This window comes from Salarias fasciatus, chromosome 10, assembly GCF_902148845.1.
Source record: "Salarias fasciatus chromosome 10, fSalaFa1.1, whole genome shotgun sequence".
Lineage (NCBI taxonomy): Eukaryota > Metazoa > Chordata > Actinopteri > Blenniiformes > Blenniidae > Salarias > Salarias fasciatus.
The window spans coordinates 7,855,351-7,879,995 of record NC_043754.1 but is presented as its reverse complement, the minus strand read 5'-3'; the positions used below and the strand labels follow the sequence as shown (position 1 = coordinate 7,879,995).

The 24,645-nt window shown below is 41.4% G+C and overlaps 1 protein-coding gene across 1 annotated transcript in view; it reads right to left on the bottom strand.

Annotated features, from left to right (window-relative positions):
- The window catches only part of fgf11b (fibroblast growth factor 11b), a 32,368-nt gene extending 8,743 nt beyond the window's left edge, over positions 1 to 23,625 (bottom strand). Inside the window, exons 1-3 of the mRNA XM_030100427.1 lie at positions 23,082 to 23,625; positions 2,157 to 2,267; positions 420 to 523 (exon numbers count right to left, since the gene is read on the bottom strand). Coding sequence (XP_029956287.1) covers positions 420 to 523; positions 2,157 to 2,267; positions 23,082 to 23,274 — 408 coding nt within the window. The 5' untranslated portion in view covers positions 23,275 to 23,625. The remainder of the gene's footprint in view (positions 1 to 419; positions 524 to 2,156; positions 2,268 to 23,081) is intronic.
- Between the last annotated feature and the right edge of the window lie 1,020 nt (positions 23,626 to 24,645).

The following is a 24,645-nucleotide window of genomic DNA, read 5'->3' as shown; positions in this document are numbered from 1 at the left end:
CATCTACTCACACACGCAAATAATGCAGATGTTAAATTGACACGCACTCATAAACCAATGGCTCATACATCACAGAGCATGAAAAAATTCTCTTCATGGTCTACAAACACCTGATATCTGGGTACTCCTATCCATATTTTTCATATTTTTCTGAAATAAGAGCCAAAATATAACTGTCAGAGAGCTGAATTTCTGAACTGAAAAATGACAGCTTGTGTCAGAGGGCGGCTGGATCTTCTCATCTCTTAGATTTGACAGTTTTACTGCAGCACAGTCACCCAAAACTAAATGCTTATGTTGAAATCCCAAAACAGGACAGTCGTGACATTTTTCTTTGAAGCAGAATTTGTTTTGTTTTTTTTTTCTGCACATGAAGTGGGTGTGTGCACACATGTGGCCAATCTGCACGGCAGACTCACCGAGGTATAGAGGTATCCTTCACTGTTCATGGCGAGGTACAGCCCCGTCTTTGCCCCCTGAATGGCCACGATTCGCAGTCCCACCGGGATCAAGTTGAACTGTGCTAAATTGGGGGAATAAAGTAGGAGAGATGGAGCATGACAAAGAGAGCGGAGGGGGAGAAAGAGTCAGAATATTGTGAAATCAAAATGCAATACTGTGTGGCAACGTTCTGCTTTTTCTGTCTTTATTGTTGCGAGCTGAATGGCTGCAGTGTCTCTGCCGCATGCTACGTCTCCTTCAGGCCCGGATGCGGTGACCACTCAGAGTTTGGGTTTATGGAAACTCAACACCATGTCACCTTCACCGCGCTTTAATCTGCCTCTGATCCTGGATTATAATGGAGATTTTCTGTCACACAGGCTTAGAGCAAAGAGAAAAGTTGACAGATTGATCCAGTCTCTGATCAAACTACTTTGAACCGGTTGATTACAAAAACACAACTCTCTAAAAAGCAATCCAGGTTAGCGAATAAGTAGAATGTAAAAATCAGCCACATTCAAGCTGCAGACAGAAAAAGAAAGAAGACTGTGTCTGAGTCTTGAAGGTCAAACGCGAAGAAATGATACTAGGAAGAGAACACTGCCTAGTTTCCGGTCTGGAAGGCAAATTTAGATCACTAAAGGTCAGGATGAACTTTTGCATCATCTCTGCAGTGGCAATACGCTGCAGCTTCTGGTGGCTGAAAAACTGAACTACAGATATATATTTTCACACTGGTGATGACCAGTCCTGTGCAAGTTACTGAAGATTAGTAGCTCATCACAGGTTGCTTAGAGTGGAGTTTCTTTGCGAGTTGCAGCAAATTAAAAGCTGCTTGACACTTATTAGAGTTGCATTTGCTCTTCAATCTTTTGATCTGGTTAAATGAAGGTGCATTCAGGCATATTACTTGTGACAACTTAGCTGAGCTGTTGATACTGTGTATAAGTCTAATGACTGATTCGCTGTTTAGGTTCAGCTGATGTCACAAGAGTTAGTTTGAGGTCCTTCAAAAACATCAACAAAATAAGTTATATACTAGAAACTAATGATCATGTGATTGGCAGCCACCAAAAAGTGACAAATTAGCAGTAAAAAAGTGATTGCATTGCAGGTTATATGGAACAGTGTAGCATTGTTGTTGTCAATAGTAATGAGTGGGCTCCTTCAGTAAATCGTTGATTATTAAAATTAATAAAAGAAGATATCGTCTTTCAGTAATTGTCATATGAAGCTAATGGTTGGATAAGTGGCCAGTCTAAAAACAATTCCACATTAATAAATTTAATGAATGAAAAAAGTGACAAGCCCATTAAAATGTTACTAATTAATCTGTTCATTTACAGTCAGATGTCAATGTACACGGCATTCTTTCCAACAATTGTGACAACACACTGAAATTCTCAAAGTTTGGCAGGCAGTTTGACACAATGTTCTTTCCTATTAAAGGATGAAAAAGTCTGAAAACTAATTGGTGCAAATTTGACAGGTGAGCTGACAGAAAGTTTCACCTTGAGTCTGCAGCACAGCCTGACACCTGCGGTGCAAACAGGGAGCGCAAACTTTTCCAAACTCGCTCCCCGTGAGAGTCTGATGGCTGCAGATGCTCCCTGCATTTAGCACCGTGTACGCAATTAGTTCCCTCTAACACAGAGTGAATAATTTGGTTAAGAAGCCGTAACCCAAACATGCAGCCTATAAATAGAGACACTCACAAAATGAGCTGCTTTCATCTCTTGTGCTGTCCATGGTGCCATCGGGCTGCATCTGCAGGTAGTATCCATGTTGGCTGTATAGCCGGGTAACGATACCTTTCAGCTGTGGCTCTGCAAAGGGAACGCAGGAAAAGAAAACTGCATGAGACAGGAGCGCCGGCCAGAAGCAGACAGCAGAAATAACATCTGCTAATTATTAAAACCTGAAAAAAGAATGGGTTAGTTAGACATGTCAGATCAAATAGCCGTGCACAACATTCATGTCGTGCAGTAAATTTAGAACATGATATGAATGATGAAAAAAAAAAAACATAATTTGAGCTTGTTTTTAGATGCTTTGAGCACTCATTTGTGATCTTCAGAGGCTGCGTCCTAATGATGCACAAGTTTTTTTTTGCCCGCAACACACGCACAAATGTGTACCTGAACTTTGATTTTAATTATTTCCATTTTAGATAAGTTTGCAAAACTTACATGCCTTGACTTCATCATAACATTCAGCAAAAACCTGGCCTTGAAATATTTGAAAATTGTAATCCAGTGCTTGGAATCCATCGATAAATCTTCCATGTGACGCTTCAATCGGGTCAGTAACATGCTGCACCTGGCTACTTTATGCTTGTGTCACCTGGCTGAGATAAAGAGACGGTGCAGTAACGCCACAATCACGACATTCAGTCAGTTCGTCTGCACTCCGTTAGTCACTGGCATGCCTGGACTGTTGCTCGCTATGCCTTGCAGAGATTGGCAATGGAGGAAAATAGGGCATGGGCTGAGAAACAGATGCTGACCCCTGAAAAAAGAACTTGTTATATTTCAGCATGACTTTTAGGGAAGTGATTCATTTTTTAAAGGCTTTTCGAACACCCATCTTCAGAGGGACATGACCTGCAAAAACTTTCCCAAATGTGGCACCTAAGATGTCTTGTGCCTTATTTTCTTTCCCTTCTATTTTCAGTTTACGAATGCTGATGCTCAATAATTAAATATACTGCCTTGCTTAATAATATTTTGTATTGTAAAGAAGAGAAAACTTTATGGAATTTCACCATATGCAAAAATCCCTACAAGAACTTGGGATGACTTCATGACAATTAATGCACAGAAAAAGCCTCTTTTTCAAACATAAAAACACATTATAATGCTGGTGAAGTACTGCTACAGCTGTTTATGTTACATAGTATTGCTGAAGGATGGAAATTATCTCCAGAAAAAATATGGCAACGTTCACAAAAATAACAGATTTAAGGCTTTCAGTGTTCAATAACAATGTTGATGTTAATTAGCGGCTTGCCCAAAGGTAGAATCCGGGACTAATTCTACCTACTGCGTGTTAAATTCTGCAGCAGCAAATTGTTCAACCCACTGATGAATAAAGTGCAGGTGTATTAACTTGAGTTCAGTCCACTGTGTTGCATCCACTGTTATTTTTAGCCAGAGTCAGGGCCATCAGAGAAGGAAGTCAAGTGAGAGAGTTGGTCTTTCTCCCACTAAATAAAAGATATATAATCAAGGGGCCTGGGTGCTGCAGGAGAGGGAGGAGGCTGAATAAGAGTGGTTGAATGTTTCATGAATGCAGTCCCTGCAGCCTACTTTGCGTTCATTTAAGAAACAGACACAATCTTTGCAGCAGTATGCAGACATCACCAGTGGATCCTCCACACCCCCCCCCCCCTCCACACGCCTACGCCTAACAACCCGAGCCACACTCTCTGTTGTGGGAATCTAAGTCGTCCCCTGAGCTCAGCACCTCGCTGCCTCGTGCCCGGTTACTCCAACGGCGCGGAGAATCCTGCAGGTCTTATGGCTTCCCATAAAGCGCAGCTCTTTAGTGTGGCGAGGCCCAGTGAACTGACCAGGCTGTGTCATTGCAGCTTTATTAAGTGGGATGAATAGTGGATGAAGGCGCAGTTTATGACAGAGCCTCCTTAGGACTGAGGGGCCTTCAGGGAGTTCCCTTTTCTCTGCGAAACTCCTCCCATGCCCTCAGCACGCTCCCGCGGGAACGACCTAGGGCACTGCGCAATCTGCCTGCCTCCTTCGGACGAGTGCGGGGAGCCGGGATGCAGGGGAGGAAGATCTGTAGGACGATTTCCCAGGGGAAGTGTGCCAGGGTTGAAACATCATCGAAACTGTGACCTACTCCCATTGTTACACGCATGCATCTGCAGCACTTCCCGCGCCCTCTCTCTTTCAAAGCTGCCTGTCAAAACATTTCACCATCTCCACTCTCACTTTCTTCTCCCTTTCCCCACCCCCCCACCATTTCATACCCTTTGAGTTATGCTCCCTTTCATCCCACCTAATAACTCCATGCATCATCCAATCAGCGCAGGGAAGCCGTTCATTACTCGTCACCACAGATGCAAAAGAGGGAGATGAGAGAAAGAAAGGGAAATGGGAGGATCAGGGAGGGGAGACGTTAGCAGAGGGACAGCAGGGGGATGAATGAGATGCCACTGTCGCGTCATTAAGAGCGACGGCTGTGTGTGCTGGAGAAAGGGCACATTTAGGCAGGAGTTCAGCAGACAGCTCATGCAATATGGCTGCAGTCACAACTTGAGCGCTCGGTGTTTGGGCGTGTTGCAGCTAAGCGTCGACCACCTCTGTCAAGTCAAGGAGCACAGTCCCAGCAAGACAGTCAATGTGGAGCAGATGTGCTAGTCTCCACCTCAAGCCTGAAACTTTACAAAGAATATGACAATATGTATTTAAAGATGCACCAGCACCAGCAGGGACGATCAGTCAGATACTGTGAACCCGCGATCCGACCACGCCCGATTCCACTTCGTGACAGCTTAACTTTAACTGACATCAACCTCTCAGCAAAGCAAGTAATCAGTGGATCGGGAGCAATGTCAGCCCTGTGGGGATTTTTTTTTTTTTTTTTTTTTTTTTTTTTTTAGGATGAATGACAGTGACAAAAGTAAATCTGGCTGCAAGTCATGCTGGGCTTGTGAAGACTGGCGATTGAAGGGATGAATAACGGATATTTTTCCTGGTGGCACGCTGGCACTGTGAATGATAGCTCGTGACTCGGTGCGGCACGATGTGCGGAATCCACAGCAGGCCTGGAGAGCACACCGAGTGCCACAAAGATCAATCCAGACAGGAAGTTCCCAATCAAATCACTGTACGATCAGTTATTACCTCATACTTGGTTGTAGGAGGCCAGAAGGCAGTAGTTTCGTAATTCTCAGGAGCCAAAATTTCGACAACTTATTAACTTTAGCACCTCGTTTTGCCTGTTATTCAGTGCATCAACAAGGCTTTTAACCACATGCAAATGAACAAAACTGTGCATAATCATCACACTGACTCAACCCCCTGCCATCCACATTACCCCCACGTATTCGCTAACAGCTCCCCTCTCGCCATTCTGACAGCATCTGTTCCCGCATCATATTTTCACATACACATACCAATACGTCAGAGTCCGAGACATTCCTGACATTTCCTGTAATCCCGCTGTGGATACCAGATAGCTTTCGTTAGACTCATCCCACCTTGCAAACAGAGGCTTTCTGTTGAAAATATGAAGTCTCGAGTGCACACAAACACATCATTAGCATCGTTTTCTCAGAGATCCCCCCCAGAGCCACAGAAAACATCTCTTTAAACAAGCTGCGTCGTCTTTCTGGTGACGGGTAAAACAAAGTTCACGTGTAATACCCCGTTTAAAGGCAATGGTTTCTGTCCAAGCCGCAGGAGAGAGTCAAACCCCCCCCCCCCCCCCCCCACTTCAGATGCCCCGGAGGAGCACACGCACCGACTGTGACACACTGTGACAGCAGCCGAACTCTGGTTTGATTATCACGGCACACAAGTCTTTTTATCATAAGGACGCACGGGCATTCTCTACTGCTCCGCTGGGGTAAACACGCATCATAACTCAGAGAGGTACTGATTTAAAGGTCGTGTGATTCTGGTATGTTAATAGTGCGCCGCCATTCAAACAGATGGGATTTTATGTGACAGGAAAAAAGTGGCAGTTTTATGAGACATATATAGCTTTCATTTATTTATTTTTTTTGAAAGTATTTTGAAGTATTCAGTTCTGCCATCCTTTCGACTCATAAATATTGTAAATTTAGTTGCATTGCATTTATCACACAGCTGTGATTGCTCGGCACCTTTCAGATTTGTGTACTTCAACAAAATCTCATAAGTCGGCACCACATGTCACAGTTGTGATATTTTTATGAGTTGTTATTGCCATTTTCCCCGAGATTTATCCAAAGTAGTTAAAAGTAGTGTCACCTCAACCAGTTACAATATTAAAATGCCACTTACTGATTGTTGCATCAGTATTACCGCCGCGAAAAATGTCAAATTTGATATCATGACAGTCACTGGAGACATTTCTCTCTCTTTTTTTGGCTGGGTTTGAAAAGTTTAGCCTTTTCCTATAAACATGAATTCATTTGACTGAGTGATTTAGTGACTAACTTACAAAGTTACACTGTTTATTTGTTGGATTTCTCATCCTGCTGAATACATTTCAAATCCAAAGCTCTTGTTTCAGATTCAGAAGTGTTGGTGTTTCATAGTTATTTCACCATAAATCCATTTTGACCTACTTCATAAACTTTTAGAGAGTTTTACTGTTCAGACACTTTTGCATTGTGGTAGGAGAAGCCCTTTTCCACCATTCTTAAAATCCTGTCCAGTCTGATAACATAAAAATGAAGCAATTGAACCAGGTTAAGTGGACTTGCTTGTATTTCTTGGGAGACATTACCTCTGGAACAGTCATCAGAGTAAAAAGACCAGCATGACCAAATGAAACCACATCTGAAAGGAGCAAATCTTCTTCCAAAAAATGTCACCAAGGCCAGTTGACTTGATTCAGGCCCTGTTTACACGACAGCATTTTCAAGTGAAAACAGAAATCTTTTGTTGCATTTCAAGCGGAAACGTAGGGGAGACACAACTTTTCAACAACAGCAATCATGGGCCAACATAAAACTCTATCATTTCTGTATGAATGGACATCGCTTTCATAATGTTACCATGCAAATGTGAAACTTTTCTGAAGCAAAAATGCAAAAGCAATGCCTTTTCACTTCAAATGTTTTTTTTTTTTTGTGTAAATGGGGCCTCAATTGCTTTGAGATATCTCTTACCTGGAAGAATGAAAATGTAGATATTCTACCAGGGTACAATTTGTTGAGAGGGAAACTGGGATCTGCCATCTGATTGGCCAATTTACCCCCCATGTTTAAGTCCCATAATGCAAAGCTGTCAACTGTTGTGGGAATCAAGCTGTATGAGATCTCATATGGCATGTGCTTAGTGATGTTTTAATTAACACGTTTCAGTTGATATAGGTCATCCCAATGAATTTCACTTTCGGTTAATGTGTTTTGAATGGCTGTTGCGATCCTCAAGCTTTATAAAGCTTCTCTGAAGGTGTGTCAATTCAAGGATAAGAGAATATTCCTTTTCTCAGTCAGTGTATTTTTCATCATGAGCTCTCTTGTTAAAACAATACATCAAATAAGATCCAGCAGAACATTTCTCCTGATACCAGCCTCGCATTTACCCATTATTTGTAATGCATGTATACCTTTGTGACACACTTAGTGTTCTTACAATATCAGAAGTGTTTATATAGATCGACTAGACATATTCAAGTTTGTCTTTCAAGTAGGTTTTAAAAATAGTGGAACACAATCATAAATGATCAGATTAGTTGCAGATTGTCCGTGGTTTCAGTTGTGTTGTAAGATTTTGTTGTAGGTCATTGAAAAGGTTAAGAATTGTGTTTTTTTTTTTTTTTTTTTAGGGGTTCAAAGTTAACCTCTGAAATTATTGAAATTAATGAAATTATTGTATATTTCATGATGAGCCACCTAACATTGAATCTATGTTGTGAAGTTCTTTCAGATTTTCCTTAATAGACTATGATTGCTTACACTATGAATTTAAATTTTTCCCTTTTGAGCCAAATGAGACTGTTCATAATCACCACCATTACCTGCCTATAGCATCCTTCAGTATGTGCTGGGAGTCATTCGGGGCCGTGCATCCTTCTTCTGTGGCTCCACCAACAGCAGGGAGTGCACTTTATCTTTCAGGGTGAGCACACCTACATCTGCCTCGCAGAACTTTGACTAAATGTGCCAGAAACACAGCGTGCAGCTTCCTCTGTCCTGGGTATTTCCCGTGGAGGGAAGGTGTGTGTGCGCGTGTGAGTGTGTGTGTGACTACATTCATCACTCTGGGGATACGTGTGGGCTTGAGTGACAGAAAACATTGGCTGATCCGGGTCAGTGGAGTGTGGGTCAGAGAGAGCTCCCTGTCTGTTTATGTACATCAGCACACAGGTGTTGTCAGCGCCACCGACAACATGTCGACTCATCAGCAGGCCCATTTCCAAGTGACCTCTCGGCACATAGAGGGAAATACCTCAAGCAGCAACGCAAGGGCGTGAAAGAACTGATGCAGTTTATACTACCGGTATGTCTTTCTCTCTAATTTTTTAAATGAATGAGTGCATTAAATTGACAGTGCAAATATAATGAAATTTTTCCTGCATAAAATTATAGTCTTGAGCTGAATAAAGCTTATTTAGACTTTTAACATGGTTTGATTTGATCTCTTTCTGTATTTATAAGAAGGATTTAAAGAAAAATAATTATTAGGGGCTTTGCAATGAATTGATTAAAATTGTATTTAGTGGATACAAAAAAGCTTCAACTTGAACTTTGATATTTGTAAATGGATGAATTAATTTTTTTTGCATCAACGATATATTCATTAATTGTTTAAACCTCAATTTCTGATCAGGCAATGACAAACTGATAGATATAAGACATCATCATAATAGAAAATAAATAAATAATCAATCAAGGGACTTCTACTATTGCCTGTTTATAAAAGGGGTAGGAAGAAGTGGCAGGAATAAAAACTTTAATTATCTATGAATAATCATGTAGTTATAGACTACATACATGTTCAGTATACTTTCCATTTTAATTGTGCTTTCATATGTACACATGTGTACCTATTCACTCAAATATACATACATATACAATACTCAAATACACATACACATATACATATACACCCATATACAATACTACAATACTACAAAAATTAGGGATATTTGGCTTCTCATTAACGTAAGCGGTCTCCAGTGGACTGACGACACACTTTGTGTTTTCACCTCGATTTAATGTGTCTGGAGTTGACCAGCATTCATCATCACTGTGTAGAATTTTTTTGTGCAGTAACCCTGGACATTATAATATCCCGCAACCATGGTCACGTTAACCCCCATAAGAAATTCAATGATACTTTATAATCTATTCATGCTGTACTGAAAAAACGTATTGTACATATTTGTATATATTATAGTTCCTGTTACATTTTAAGATTTATGTTGTACATACAGTTAGATGTTCCTTGTTTTAGTGTTCTGTTAATATCCTGACTACAATTTGCACTATAACTTATTCTTTATTTGCACCTTTCATTACTTTTTCTTCACGCCACTGTGTGTTCTACGAGCCTCTTGCACCTGCAAATTTCTCCACTGTGAGATTAGTAAAGTCTATTTTATTATATTCTATCCGGTCCTACATGACACTGAAGTAGAGTGGGATGTGGCCGCCCTTCTCTGCCGTCCTGCGACTCCTCCAGTCTCTCTGGATCTCTGTTCAACCTGCTGATGACACTCTGGGACCCTTCCGTCCTGTTGGTCCATCATTAGTTCTCGTCTTGGTCTCATGATGTCAAAATGTAAACGGCATATTGAGGAAGACCTTTCAAATAAAAATTCTTACTGAACCAGGACATATATTGGTGGATTCATGCATTAAGAACCTGCTATGAATTTTTCCACAGCAAGTTGTGTAAAAAGTATTGAAATGTTGAACAGTTGACACCAGCATTCAAACGTTTGGCGAAGGTCACCTAAAGGTTATAGTACATTAGAGGTTCATCCTGAAATTTTTGGGTTTGATTTTTTCTTTCTTTTTCTATTTTATAATGTAATGAATGGTGGGCTTTGAAAAATAATTCCCACCACCATACACAGGGTCCGTCATCATGGAAGCTCCGCCCCTGTTAACAGCCTCAATGCGCATTTATATCCAAAAAGAATTATAATGTAGCTATTAAAAAATCGTTAAATTCTATAAAAACATAGTTGTAGGAGCATTTTGTTGTAAAGTTGCCTCTAATCGCAGCAGAAAGCGCCTCGAGGTGTACACAGGGATGCCCCTCATCAATTTACATTCAGCGCTGATAATCATTTTGAAAATCACCTGGGGGAGAACGGAGCCCAGCCCTACAGTACAACCATTCACACAGCAATTATGCGTGTCTCTGTATAAATGAGGTCAATGCACATAAGAACCTAAGGTAATCACTTCATGCATCACGGCTGCTATCAAGGACACTTAAACCCTTCGATGCTATGTAATTGCTCCGAAAAATAAGCAGTGGTTGAGGTTTATCGCTAATCAGTGCAGAGTATGGCTGGGTGTTGGTTATCATTGCACTAATGTATTTATCGGGCTTGATTTGAGCTCAGTATGTCGCTGGCTGATCTCCCAGTTGCCGGGCTCCTCTTGATAAGGTTGGAGGTAATTACTGGGGGCCTGCATGACTGAGCAGCCAAGGGCATTTCTTCTTCTTTTTCTTCTTCTTCCGCTTTGACCGAACCAAACAACAGGGGTTTTCCTCGGCTTATATTTTCAGGACTCCCGGACTCTCCCCTTCCCTTCTCATCATTCTCTCGTTTGCTTTCACCTGCTCTCTCTGTGCCTCTCCCTGGGACTCCTTCTGTTTGCAATCATGCATGCAGAAAATGTATTTGCATGCATGCATCTGTGCCACACATTGCAGTGTAGTGTTTGATTCTGCGTCTAATAAAAGGAGAACACCAGTTTCTCCTTTTTTTTTTCCTCTCTCTCTTCTTTCCTTTTCCTAAACTGGGCCATGAGCTCCACAGTGCTGCTAGTAATTATCAACCTTGTGGGAAGATCGAGGGGGAGAGGAGGAAAGGAGCGAGGCAGGAATGAAGTGGTAAGAGCAAGCTAACAACCTGCAGTCGAGACCGAGGGATGCTCCGTGTTTGTTCAGAAGTTAAAACGAGAAGGGCGGCAGGAGAAAAGGGCAGTGACGGAGCGATATGAGGATACAGAGTGTGACAGGCGTTTCGGGGGGAGGAAGAGGAACTGGGGGAGGACACACGGGATAAGGAGGAGGAAGAAGAAGAATCGCGGCATTAGTGCGAGGTTAAGGAAAGAATTGGGATGGATGAGGCGCATCGCGTCACCTGCAACTTCGGCGGTGGCCTCTTAATTTGAATTCAAGGCTTCATAAATCATTTGGCGTGACAGTGACAGCCGTTCATGCTAGTGAAAGCAGAGTTATTGCTGCTTGTTAACGGTGCTGACGAGAGCATGTCAAACACAGGCAGGAGCAAATAGGACTCGCGCTGCTTCCCCCCCCCCGACACGCGTTCAATATCCACATATGTGCTTCATTAGCATTGTGACAGAAACATATCAGTGACAGTTAACAATGTACTCAGCTGCAGGGTTCAGATTTATGCAGGGCAGCAGCACGTTGTGGCCTCAGGGCTTCATCTGCACCATTACTGCAATAAATTTTACTTATTTATGTTGAAAAATCTCCCTCCTTGACCGCGGCCTCACATGAGTGATGGAGGAAAACACACGAGCCTTCACCCGTCCTTTTCTTCCACGGACCCCTCCAGCAAGGACACACATAGGTGCTTAAATATATGCAGGACAAACAACCCCTGCACTCCCACAGGGGTCCAACCCAGTGTCAGAATGTCTGATAATCACACCGGTGAACACACAACCTGAACTAAACAGCCCTGTGATGGTGCTCAGCGTCCCGACCTGTTTGGATTGAGTCACTCACGCTCTCAGATGGTGCTCAATAAAAAAATAAACATTCAAACAGTGTTGCTCACTGAAGGAGGGAATGCATTATAAATTCTCAGCAATGCATTGTGATTTTATATGTATATATATTTTATATACACACACTAAACAGGCACATAAATGAGTGTAGAGTAAACATATGTCAGAGCGCAGAGCTCCAGGATGCTTCATCAAACAGACGGAGGACTTCACGAGATTATTTTAAAATGGTATTTTAAGTTTTGACGAGAAGGGAAATATAAACATTTTCCTCTGCAGACGCCATGATCTGACATGAGCTCCAACCTGTCACAGCTTCTTGTTTTGGTTTCACTCTTCTCTCGCTATTTTAGTGGGAGTACAGTTTTAGTCATGATGCAAACTTGCGTTGACTCTCGGGGGGGAATTGAATGCAACATAAGGAAAGCTAAATAATAAAAATATGAGGAGGAGGTTTTACTGTCTTCTACGTGTGTCATGCTGAAGGGCTGTGTATGGGCAAGAGAAGTAAATAATGGAAAGCGTAATGCCTTTTTACGGTCAACAGCGGTCACCTTGCATCAAAGAAACATGAAACCTAAAATGTGCACTAATAATAGATACAATTAAAAACATCCGTAGAGGTGTGACCACATCCTTCATGAGTATTTACACTGTCAGGGGTCAAAGGTAGACCTGGGCTTCATGAGGCCCGGAGGCCATGCGTGGCCCTTACAGAGGGATTTCTTTTCAAAATGGAAATTTTTATTTTGGAAATGAGTGATTCACGTGAGTTTCACTCTCTTTTCCAGTCTCATGGTAAAAGACCATTTACCATTAAATATATGAGACACATTTTATAATGATAATCAAGCAGAAGGAGGAAACCATGGCCCCGATAGCATTTCAGTTACATCCCTTCCATCTCTTGCAGAAAATTACAGTTTTGATAAAGCATGAAACCAGGAAATAAGTCAACACTAAATAGGTGACTGCAAATGGATTATTTATGTTCTGACATGCTTTTGTCTCCCCAGCTCAATGTCGATTTTCCTAATATGCCCTAGTAACTGCTCCGCAACAAAAAGAAGCCATGTTGACCTGAAGTTATCGCCATTGACGTCTGTATTATAATTCCTCTGCGGAGGATTGCACCAGCTTCTGTTTCTCACCTAATTCTTGCTTCTTATTTCTGGACTCTGGAATATCCCACACAGCTGGCTGCTTTATTAAGCGAGAGACTGGCCCAGCGGGCAGCTGCCAGTTTTACCCTCAGGGGCAGTTAAAGGTTTCCAACCTGTGACTGTGGACTCCTCTGCTCATAGATAAATGACTCTACAAGAAACGTGGAAGTACATCAGTATGAGTGAGGTTTTTTTAATGTTTTCTTTTTCTCTCCATGGCTGTTTGTTCCACCACTGAGCTTGTCTGCCAAACGGCTCATAAAAATGATGCAAAGTCTTTACAGGTTTGGGAGGCTGGAGGTAGCAGGTCCTTAGGCGCTGATAAAGAGCTGTTTGTGACAGCAGAAAACCTGTTGTTCATTTATTGAGAAGGCCGGGTGTTTGAATGGCAAAAATTGATTGGAATTGCTTTGATGTGCACAGATACCTTTAATTAACCCCAACTGCACGATACAGCTAATATTTTTAGCTGTCATGATGTCAACATGCCACAAAAGAGTGGCGGAGCTGCTTTGAATGAAGTCTGAATCCACTGTGCAGCAATCATGCTATGCAAAGTCACTCAGTTAACGTGATTAATTGTGATTAATTCACAACAATTGTTTGTGTTGAATTTCTTAGAAATAAAACCTTTTTTTTCACATTTTTTTAATCCGTTTCCTTTTGTAAATTAGGTCCAGTGGATGGAATACCTGTCAGATGCGTTCATTGTGGAAACTAATTTGACAACACTCTCTCATTGTTATTTGTAAAACTATTTTTATTGACTGTTTCGCATTCAGAATGGCCAACATTACCCTGTTATTTACCATTATTTATTTATTGGTTATTGCAAACCCTAATTATTGAAAAAGTCATAAGAAGAAAGACAAACAAAGGAAATTAATAAAAAGAAAAAGTTGGGAAACTACTGATGGAAAATGACATGTAATTTCACAGCTGGTGTAATTTAGAGGAGACCACTGTTATTTGGGAGAACACATTTCAGCAAACGCATTAAACTTCCTCACGAATCTGACTATCAAGATACTCGACAATATAACGTGTCTCGCTTTTACCTCATTTTAAAGCCCTTGTTGAAGATGACAACAGGCGTGGACGTATTAAGTTGCTCATGATCACATTACTGTGAACAGATACTGTTTGTGTGCTGTTCTACTTTTTCTACGTATAATCTTTGTCGCCCACATTTTTCATGCATATTCAGACCTTTTATTCTGCATTTTTCTTGCCAGTGGGTTTATTGTCTTACCGGAGAACATTCTCGCTTTACGTCTACATTTGCTCGCCATTTTTATATCTCTTTTTTTCATTGTTTGTCTGAAAAAAGATGTATCTTAAACAGGCAAATAGAGTTAAAAGGTGGCTATTAATACTGGAATTCAAAAGACAAGTGACACTAACAATAAGAGTAATTTCGAGTGTTTTTATTTTTATTTTTTTTAACAACAGGGCTTCAGCTACACATTTGTTTTTGTGCTTTTTTTCTCATCGATCACACGACCAAACTAGATTTTACCAGTTGAAGTGTTTACTCAGGACATTTCAGGAGTAGTAAAAGCAACAGTAAAGCAACAATATGATTTCCTCAGCTTGAAATGTTCTTTGCGGTTTGTTCTCTCGGAGTTCGTCTCCCATTCACGACCCGTCTCCTCTCAGCCCCTCTCTGCTTCCCTCTCCTTGTCTTCTCATCATCACCTCTATACTCGTCCTCCATCCTCGCTGTCTTTCCCTTGTTAGAGGTAAATTCAATCTACTCTTGTCAGCTTTAATCAAAGCACCCACAGATTCAATTTAGCAGGTATGTGTGGGAGGTTAAGGTGGCATCTTCGGGAGGACGGGAAACAAAAGACTCCTTTATTTATTTATTTTTTTTGTGCACACATCCCTCCGCCCGTCTCACTCTGAATAAGACTTAAGGCCATTGTCAACACTCTCTCTTCAAGTGAATGCATTTCCACAAGCCGAATCCCAAACTCCAACTGCAGTAATACTCGCAGAAATAAAAGACACTGATCCCCTGATCCCCGCATTTCACTTGACTGTATTTGGTGTCTTCTGCAGAGATGTAATGCTGCATAAACCTTCAAAATTAAAAAGAAATATATGTGTGTGTGTATATATATATATATATATATATATATATATATATATATATATATATATATATATATATATATATATATATATATATGTGTGTGTGTGTATATGTATGTATAATATAAGTAAAACTGTCAAAGATTGAAGCCGCAAAGTTATTTTTTTTGTTTTTAATCGGATGAGGAGTGCATCTTAGACAGATTTGAAGGGACGCGTCCGATCACCTTCTTCTTCACACGAACAGCTGTGTCCCGATCCAGATACTTTAGATCCCCTCTGGTGAAACACTGATTGTTCAAAGCTGAAAATCCCCAGACGTCGGTGGGATGACCTTAGCAGCAATGAACCACTAATGCTTTTTCTCTCTCTCTCTCGTCTAGACGATGATGTTGTTGTTGTTGTTTACGGGTCCCTCAGATTTTATTGAATGCTTGTCCTGTTGCAATCATGCTTTTTAAATCTTATTTAAAGATGTATTCAAAATGTGACACTACAATTATCATGACAAACATTATACATTTATTATCATTTCTGGATATTCTTTTAAATCACAATTACAAATTACATTTGGTTGTAATCAGTTTCTACTGCTACTATTATTTATGTTGTTGTTTCAGATGGAATATAAGACTCGAGGGCTTTTCTGAAACCAATAGGAGTCACTTTGACCCAAGAATAGTTCCCTTTTGAAGCAATTTTCTTCAGCTTGCTGTTGGGACAGATAACCATCTTCGGAAAAAGTTTCTGTCAGCACTCCTATTAAAAAAAAAAAACAAAAAAAAAAAAAACAAGTACAATCAAACTTTTGAGTTTGTCCTTAAAGAAAACAAAAAAGAAAAAAAATCCAATGCTGCTTTCTTCCATTACAGTAATCACGAATGGATTGAAGCACTATTTTGAATGGAAAAACTTACAATTATTCCAATAACCTTGATTATTATTGGTCGATGTGACTCTTTATACATCAGTCTGAGAAAGAACGACACCTCTAACCAGAGAAAGGTGTTAACGACTTTCTGACTGATACATAATAAAAGCTCACTCCTGCTCTCTGCATCAGCAAAGAATCAATGCAGCCCTTTAGTGCAGATGTTGGATTTTTATTCCATTTGCATGGAAGTACACAGCGTTTGATTTCTGCGTCAACACAGCAAAGTGTAACACTGGCCTGTAAAGCGCCATATGTGGGAGAAATGGGCCTTCAGGGCTTTTCAACCAAAAAAAAAAAAAAAAAAAAAAAAAAAGCCTTTCTAATCAAGTCATGTTCCCTCTTCCCGTCCTGCACTCTACAACTTTCTGACATGCATAATCTAGTAAACTCTGCAACCACAAGTTGCACATCCCAAACAAGCAATTCATTTAATTTTCCTGGAGATTATGCTGTCAGTGTGCAAGCAGTGTGAATGCAAGCTTAGAGTGACTCTGCAGGTATGCAGGAACCCCCCCCCCCCCCACACACACACACACACACACACACACACACTCGAACTGCACCCGCCATTAAAGTTTTGTCGTATTATTTTCAGATGACAGGGTTGTTTATTCAAGCGCCTGTACAAACAGAACATCAGTGACTGACTTAACCCTGCTAACTCCAATCAACTACAAGACATTCGACTTATCCAAACAGAGGAAAAGTGCTTCTCCTCCAATTAAAGGCAGCCCACATCCGAGACAGCTTATTAAACAAGAGGATAACTGTAGGAAGATGTTTTTTTCTTCAGTGACACTTAATATCCAGCCCCATGGTTTCCCATCTCATCTTCTTCTCCACACGCTGCCGTCTATGACAGGCTGATTCACACCTCTTTGCAGTCCCACCCACCTCCCCTTTAATCTCCACCGGTATCCCTCCCCACTTCTCTTCCTGTGTTTTTGATTGCCTCGCTATCTGCATCCTCCCCTTCATCATTGCCATCCAACTCCATCTTTTGATACAGGTTTCAGTAATGTCGTTGCCTTTTTAATCTTGCCCGTGCTGGCTCTCCCTCTCCCTCTGCCTCTCTCTCTCTCTCCCGAGTTCTTTCTGATTCTCTCTCTGTCTCTCTCTCTCTCTGACCCCTGTCACAGTCAGTAAAGTTCTGATGGGAAGCCACCTAACACTGCATTGTCTGATCAGGTGTTGTTGAGTAAGCGAGTTTGCAGCCCTGATCTCTTGGGGTCAGCTTAATGCTATCCTCTGCTGGATCTCTCCTTGTAACCCGGTCTTCTGCCCGCCAGCCGGGGCCTACATTTGTGCTCCAACCGTCGGCTGGCCCCCTCGGATGCTTACTCCAACGACACACTACTGCACCTCCATGCCAAACAAGCACACCCAACACTACAAGATGTCCAGCGCTGCACTATATTTGCATGCATTACTTTCTAATGACTCAGCTGATAGTGTTGCTATTTTTAATGTGTATTTGTATCTTTATGCTAATGTTCTAATTCAGTCTAGCCATAAGTATTTTCATTGTATTTTGGTCATATGTCACACATCTCATTAATTGTGCGCCCTTTCTGCTGTGTGTGTGTGTGTGTGTGTGTGTGTGTGTGGGTGTGTGTCTGGTTTTTTTTTTTCCATTCACGTGCCAACGTGTGCATGATTCCACTGTATGCTCATTTCATTTGTCTTCGAGGAAGATAGGGAAGGTGATACACAGGGGCAGGCAGCTCAATATCCCTCCCTTTTCAAGTCAGATTCCACCTTGAACAAACTAAGGGGGGGATTATTGATTAATCACTATACATTAATGAGCCGAATTGATCTGAAAAAGAGGGCAGCAGTGCAGATCATCGAACAGTGGGAGGGCCGCCACTTGAAAGGGCTCCCCTATATAGCGGAGGGACTGTGTAGGGCATCCAGAGGAGGATGATGAAGAGGGCAGAGGCAGGTAAAATCAGGTAGTCGCAGTGGTTCAACATGAATTTCATCCCATCTCCGATTTGTGCCAGCCACGTGTACAATCACGAGGGTTTATGTCCATTTCAATGAAAGTAGTCACCGCTTTGTTTTATGGCCGCAATAAATAAGGCTCATGTGTGCCGGTGTGATGCTAATATGACAGCTGAAACTCTCCTCCTCTCAAAAAACACAGTCGGTAGTAAATCTACAGAGTGCTTGCTGTCGCTATGTGGTTCGGATAAAATGGATAAATATATTTTCTGGCATGAAGGCATTAACTTGTAACAAGTCACAAATTGTATACAAAGGATATGCACTCGTGTTGCACAAAATTGAAGTCTAATCTCTGAGATCTAAGTCCTTTTTAAACCCAGACAAGTTTATAATGCACATGCACATTAGCCGCAACATCCTCTTAAAATCTTTCACATGGTCGCTTTGTTTCTGTCTCCTCACATTGGAGCTGTTGTATCCTTTCTTTCGTTCTAGCCATGGGTTAGAAGCAGCTTGGTTAACTCACATTTTTGTGCTGCTTGGTGTGTTGGGAACAAACTGATAAAGTTAGAATAGGATATGTTGAGAAATCTCATTGATGGCACTCGGTAATGCAAGTCTCTCTGCTATTTTCAGACCAACGCAGTTACTATTCTCACTTCAAATACCTGCACTGTGTGCAAATCTACCCATGTTCGACACTGCTTTTTTCATTGCTCGTTGCTGGAGCCAGTCGCAGCTGACAATGGGTAAAGGCATGCGCTTCGTACGCTGATGTTCTTGCAATGAGGTCTGGTCATATCTTCATAGTGAACTATACGTTATGAAGCAAACACAGGTCATTTCTACAAACTAATAAAAATTGGGTTCACACTTCATGAGAAGAACAAAGTCATTTTTAACTGCATGTCAATTTTGTTTCAATTGTAAATGCTTTGTAAAAGCTGCGTAGAATCAAATTGTCATCAACATTTTAATAAAGTTAGTAGCCAGGTCTTTGATTGCAATTTGCTGCTTGAGTTGTCATTTTTGGGTCAACGTGGTTGCAATGACTTATGTAACTTTGGTAACTTCAGCATTCAGCACCGCTTGTCTGCTTCCAAAGTGCCTGAGATGTGTTTTCACTCTCTGAATGAATATTTGCTTACCTTTAAATGATCTGTTTACATTTGCTGTTTACATGCTTGCAACTGATACCAGCTTTTTTGTTGCTGCTTAAGCTTCTGGTCACGATTTGTGCAGGTGTTACGCCAAGTTCTGTATGGCTGCTGAAAACTGTACCCCCCCCCCCCCCCCCCCATTTTTGGTCATAACTTCAGTCAAAAAAAAAAAAAAGTCGAAATATTTGTGAATCACCTTTTGACAATGACCGAAACGATTAGCTGAAGTGAGACCTACCGCTGATCTCTGAGAGTTACATTGCAATTCTCTTCTTTTCACACACAAAACTTTCTAGATCGTTGACAGTCTTTTCTCTAAAATTACAGGATCGGGTGACAGTGAAGCATGACTGTAGTGCAGATGGATGAAAGCATTTATGCAAAGCAACAGTAACTTTGTTTCTTATTTTCAAATCATCTCAAACATTGAGGACACATCGGGTCAGAATCTCACAGTGCCATCACTGTTGGACTTCACAAAGCTGCAAGTTGTTAGCCGTGCAGTAGCAACTCGCCATCACACAAACGTTACGTTCAAGTGCCAATATGTTTGACTCTTGAACTGAATTTGAGAAGCCAGTTTCTTTTACATACCTGATGTTTTGCCTTTGAATCACTGACCAGTATCAGTGGCTTTCAATTCTAAAAATTCAGTTCTACCTTTTTAAACCCGCGCTACATTCTGACCTCAGATGAGATGATCCGCTGTTCAAAAAGCAAAGTGCATTTTAAGAAGCATGTGCTCCTATGTTGTTCACTGTGAAAATATAACCCTGAGACACTAAGCTGATTTGTGATTAAGATTTTGGACTAGCTTTGAAGTTTCATCCTCTTTTTAGTCCTTTTTTGGACGCTCGCACAAAAATAAGATACATTTAATATTAACTTTCCTTGCATGTGGAACTTGATCTCATCCTGAGATCTTATCAAACCTGAGTCTCGTCCTCTTTAATGTCCAAATATAAATACAAGTTTATACAGCATGCAAACAATGACTGTCATCTCCATTGTTTTGTAGTAATATTTGATTGAATATTTGATATTTTCCATTGTAAAATTCTGCTCCCACTGACAAGACTTTATGTACAGTCTGAATCTGTTACGACTGTTACGTTCTGCTCTGAATCTCATTTTTTGCTGTTACACTTACCATAAATTTACCTTCATATTTTCTTCCCAAAGCCTCAAAGAAAAAAAGAAATTTTGACAAGAAGGCATCCCTGTGACCCGCAGATTCAACTTCAGCTGTACTTGGCATCTAAAACTATTCAGTTGAGGTGATGCATATGTCCGAAAAGTATTCACAGCGATTCCAGTTTTCATATTTTGGGATGTTCTACCAAAAAAAAGCCAAATCCATATTTATTTTTAAACATTTCCAAACTTATTAATAAAAAATAACAAAAAAAAAAACAAAAACTAAGACATCACGTGTACATAAGTATTTGCAGCCTTTTATCAATGCATTTTCACCTTTGGCGACTATTTTGGTTCTGTGATATAAGAAGATGTGGAAAAGGTGAAGTGCTTTGAATCCTTTCCAAATGCTTTATCTGAGTGAACCGCTGTTCCGGTTATACAAACGTGTGTGTTTCTCCAAGAAAAACGAGCTAATACATGCTTCACGGCTCGTGACAGCAGTGACATTTACATAAAGACGACGATTGTGTCTGTGAGCTTAGAGCCTTTTCATTCATGTCCACCGTCGCCCCACCCCCCACCACTACTCCACCGGCACTGCAACACCAGCCCAACATCTGGTGCCATTATGTAAACAACTTACAGCCAGTTCCATAAACCCGCCGATTGTCTGGTTGACACAGATTATTTAGAGAGAGAAAAATAAAAAAAACACTTTTTCCAAGAAGCACAGCCACAGTGTTCATTATTACGTCACATTTGCAAAGTCAAAAAAAAAAAAAATAAATAAATAAATAATCCAGACACACTAGGGTCAATGGTATTCCCTTTCAGTGATGGAGACGATACGGAGAATTCCTATTCCCCCTAAAAAATGCCACAGATGTTATGGAATTAGACATTTTCTCATATGCACTGCTTCAGTCAGTTGACCATGAACTGGGAATGGCAGTGCTTGTGCTGTCTGAAGCCTACATTATGTAAACACAGGCTGAATGAAATGAAAGTCCTCATCGTGCACGGGAACCCTGCTCATCGCTCCTCGTTTCTCATTTCCGTCTGCTCAGATGTAGCCTGCAGCTCCGAGAGAGTTAAAAACAACAAGTAACACGTAAATTCGCTGTTTCTACTTCAATCAGCCTTGAAAATACGCGCAGGGTGTTTGCTCAGCAACTTTTCTTTAACATGCATAATTTAACTTAAGCATACTACTCTTGCTAATTATGTGTGTGTGTGTGTGTGTGTGTGTTGGGGGGGGGGGGGGGGTTAGGCAAAACATTTCTCAGTCATGGATTAAATAATTCAGCGGTCTACCAGTCACACCAAACGAGAGGAGAGGACTCAGAAACAGATTAATAAAAAAAATTACAATATGCTCTCTTTAATTAATGCAGCAATGCATTTTGAGTGAAAATGCAAATAAGGAAAAAATCCACAGGGGGTTTACACATTTAGAAATTGGACCCTAAAAGCTGAGCCTCTATGAAATGTAAAAAAAAAGAAAATAACAGCGCGATCTTGTCAAATTTCTGAGTGCTAATGAGACGAATGTATGATTTAATTATGACTAATTTGTGTTGCAGTGTGTGTTTCTGTTCCACTGACATGTTGATAAGAGAGACGGCGATGCTGGCGCCACATCAGATGAACCTCCATTCAGAGGCTCTCTGTCAAAGTTCTGCTTTCAAACAGCAATAGCTTCTGAGACCTGGACAGGAGTTTTAGCTTCAGCAGGACTTTTAACTGGTATCAGTTTAATTCACAAAATCAATTAGCGACTGGCTCGCCGGCTTCGTCTGTTTTCACCTGAGTATCAAACAGGTGAAGATAAAATGAGGTGCTGATGTGAGATTGTTTATGAACAATTATTTAGTTGAGGTTCAACAGAATATTTGTGCAAAATGGTGTCATGCACTTTGATGCCCTTTATGAAAAGATCCAACAAAACTTCAACTAAATGAATGAAACCGAACATCTTTGTGACTTTTGTAAGAAAATGTAATAATTTGGCGAATTTAAGGATTAAAACAAATGGATAGATCTGGTTTTATAATAATCCCAACATGTAAAGTTTGTGTCTTGAAGGTCTCTAATTCAGATCTTTTGGACCAGTGACAGATTTTAGCCTCTACCTCAAGCATCAATGTCACGTCACCATCGTGGGCCCTTGGACGAGGCCCCTGAACCCACAAATGCTGCCCCACAGTGGCAGCCTATTGCTACTGCATGATGGATGAAATGTAGATTACCACACAAATAAAGGCAAATAAAAGGGCTTAAAATACTTTCTTTCGTTAGTTGTTTTGGTCGTTGAAATCTGTTAAAATTCCTGAATTAGTGTTGCATTCAAGCTTAAAGTTGCAGCTCCATCCCATACAGCACGGTGTTCTTCTCCTCTGTGAACACACATTTTAGGGGAATAATAGCGGATTTTGAAAATTCTGCTTCAAGGTTGCTCGTAATCGAAGGGGGGAAAAAATATAGTCTGGCTTTCATTCCTGTCAAAATTTCAGAGGAATGTGAGCACGAGAAAAGAGCAAACAGAGAAAATGAAAACCGTTGCAGTGACTCACCTGGTCTTTTATCGTTTCGACATTTTCGACCCCCGCATAGTCGCACTTTGGAGATCAGGACCAGGATCTGTTTCTGGCACAGCGACTTGTTGCTCTTCGGACAGGGTTTGCGCTTGCTGGCTACCGGTCGGTTGGCTTGGTCGTCCTTGACCGCCCGTTTCTGTCTGATGAGAGAGCTGGCGAGAGCTGCCATCTTCCCCCCCCTCTCACCTTTGGGAGGGGGGTGTCTTCCTAACCCGTGTCCCCCTTTTTTTTTTCTGCTGGTTTGGGTTTAGCTTCCCTCAAAAAAAAAAAGAAGAAGAAGAAGAAAAAAAAGGAGAAAATCTAGAGTAGGACGGACGGCTTAGAGAAGCCCCCACAGGGGAGATGGGGCGTCTAAGTGGGTTAACAGGGAAGAGTTTAGTTTGAGGGTTCCCTTGGAGAGGGAGGAACTGGAAGAGATGCAAGTTCACCAGTCCGGTGTGCAGCGTCCGCTTGGACCAAAAATAAAAATCCAACACGAACACACGGCAGGGAGAGAGAAGAAAAGTGCTACATTTTTAGTTTTGAACTCAATCCCAAGGTTAGAATGACAGACTTTAAAAAAAACAAAAAGGTGAAAACGGGGCCATGTTTCTACCCCTCTTCTCCACTCATCTCTTACAGCACAAAATGCCCAAACAGCTAAGTTCCAAGTATTAAATTGCAAAAAATATCTAACCTAGTTTAAATAGACAATACCAAACAGAAGGTGCTTAAATTATTTTACATATAAAAACACTTTTACTAAGGAAAAGTGAGGTCATTTTGAATGCTAGGAAGCTCTTAAAAGCGCCAGGAAGATCAAACTGTTTGTCACCATTTGTGCAGTCCACGGAGGTCCAACTTTGCCTCCCATTTAAACGTGGCAGCAGGGAATAATGGGCTGAGAGTCCGAGCGGTAATCCAGCTGACTTAAATCCAGAGGTGGAACAGCGGGCGGGACGCTGGCGGTCTTTGTCGGAATGGAGCGGAGACATGGACACAGACAGACAGAGATTCCTCTTCTGCCTTCCGATGGCACGCTCCTTTCCCACAGTCCTCACTGAACCCCCCCCTCCCTCCTTCCTTCCCTCCCTCCCTCCCTTCCTCCTCCTCCTCCTCCTCCTCTTCTTCCTCCTCTTCCTCTTCTCCCTCCTCCTCCTCCTCCTCCTCCTCCTCCTCCCATCCAAAGTCAGCGAGTGGTTGTGAGAGTATGTGTGTGTGAATTCCAGCAGCCACCATCAGTAGAGGTGACATTCATGAGAGAGAGAGAGAGAGAGAGAGAGAGGGAGAGAGAGAGAGAGAGGGAGGTGGAGAGAGAAAGGGCGGAGGTAGGGACTGTGATGTGTGAGAACAAGCAAAAGGGAGAGAAAGAAAGAGGAAGAAAAAGAAGGGGGGGTGGATAACAGCCACTTCAGAGGGGCTACAATTTTGTTATTTCACAGAAATGTCTCCCTAAAAAACCCTCAATCATTTTGAGAGAGAGAGAGGGAGACAGAGAGAGAGAGAGAGAGAGAGAGAGAGGGAGAGACAGAGAGAGAGAGAGAGGGGGGGGGTTGCTTGA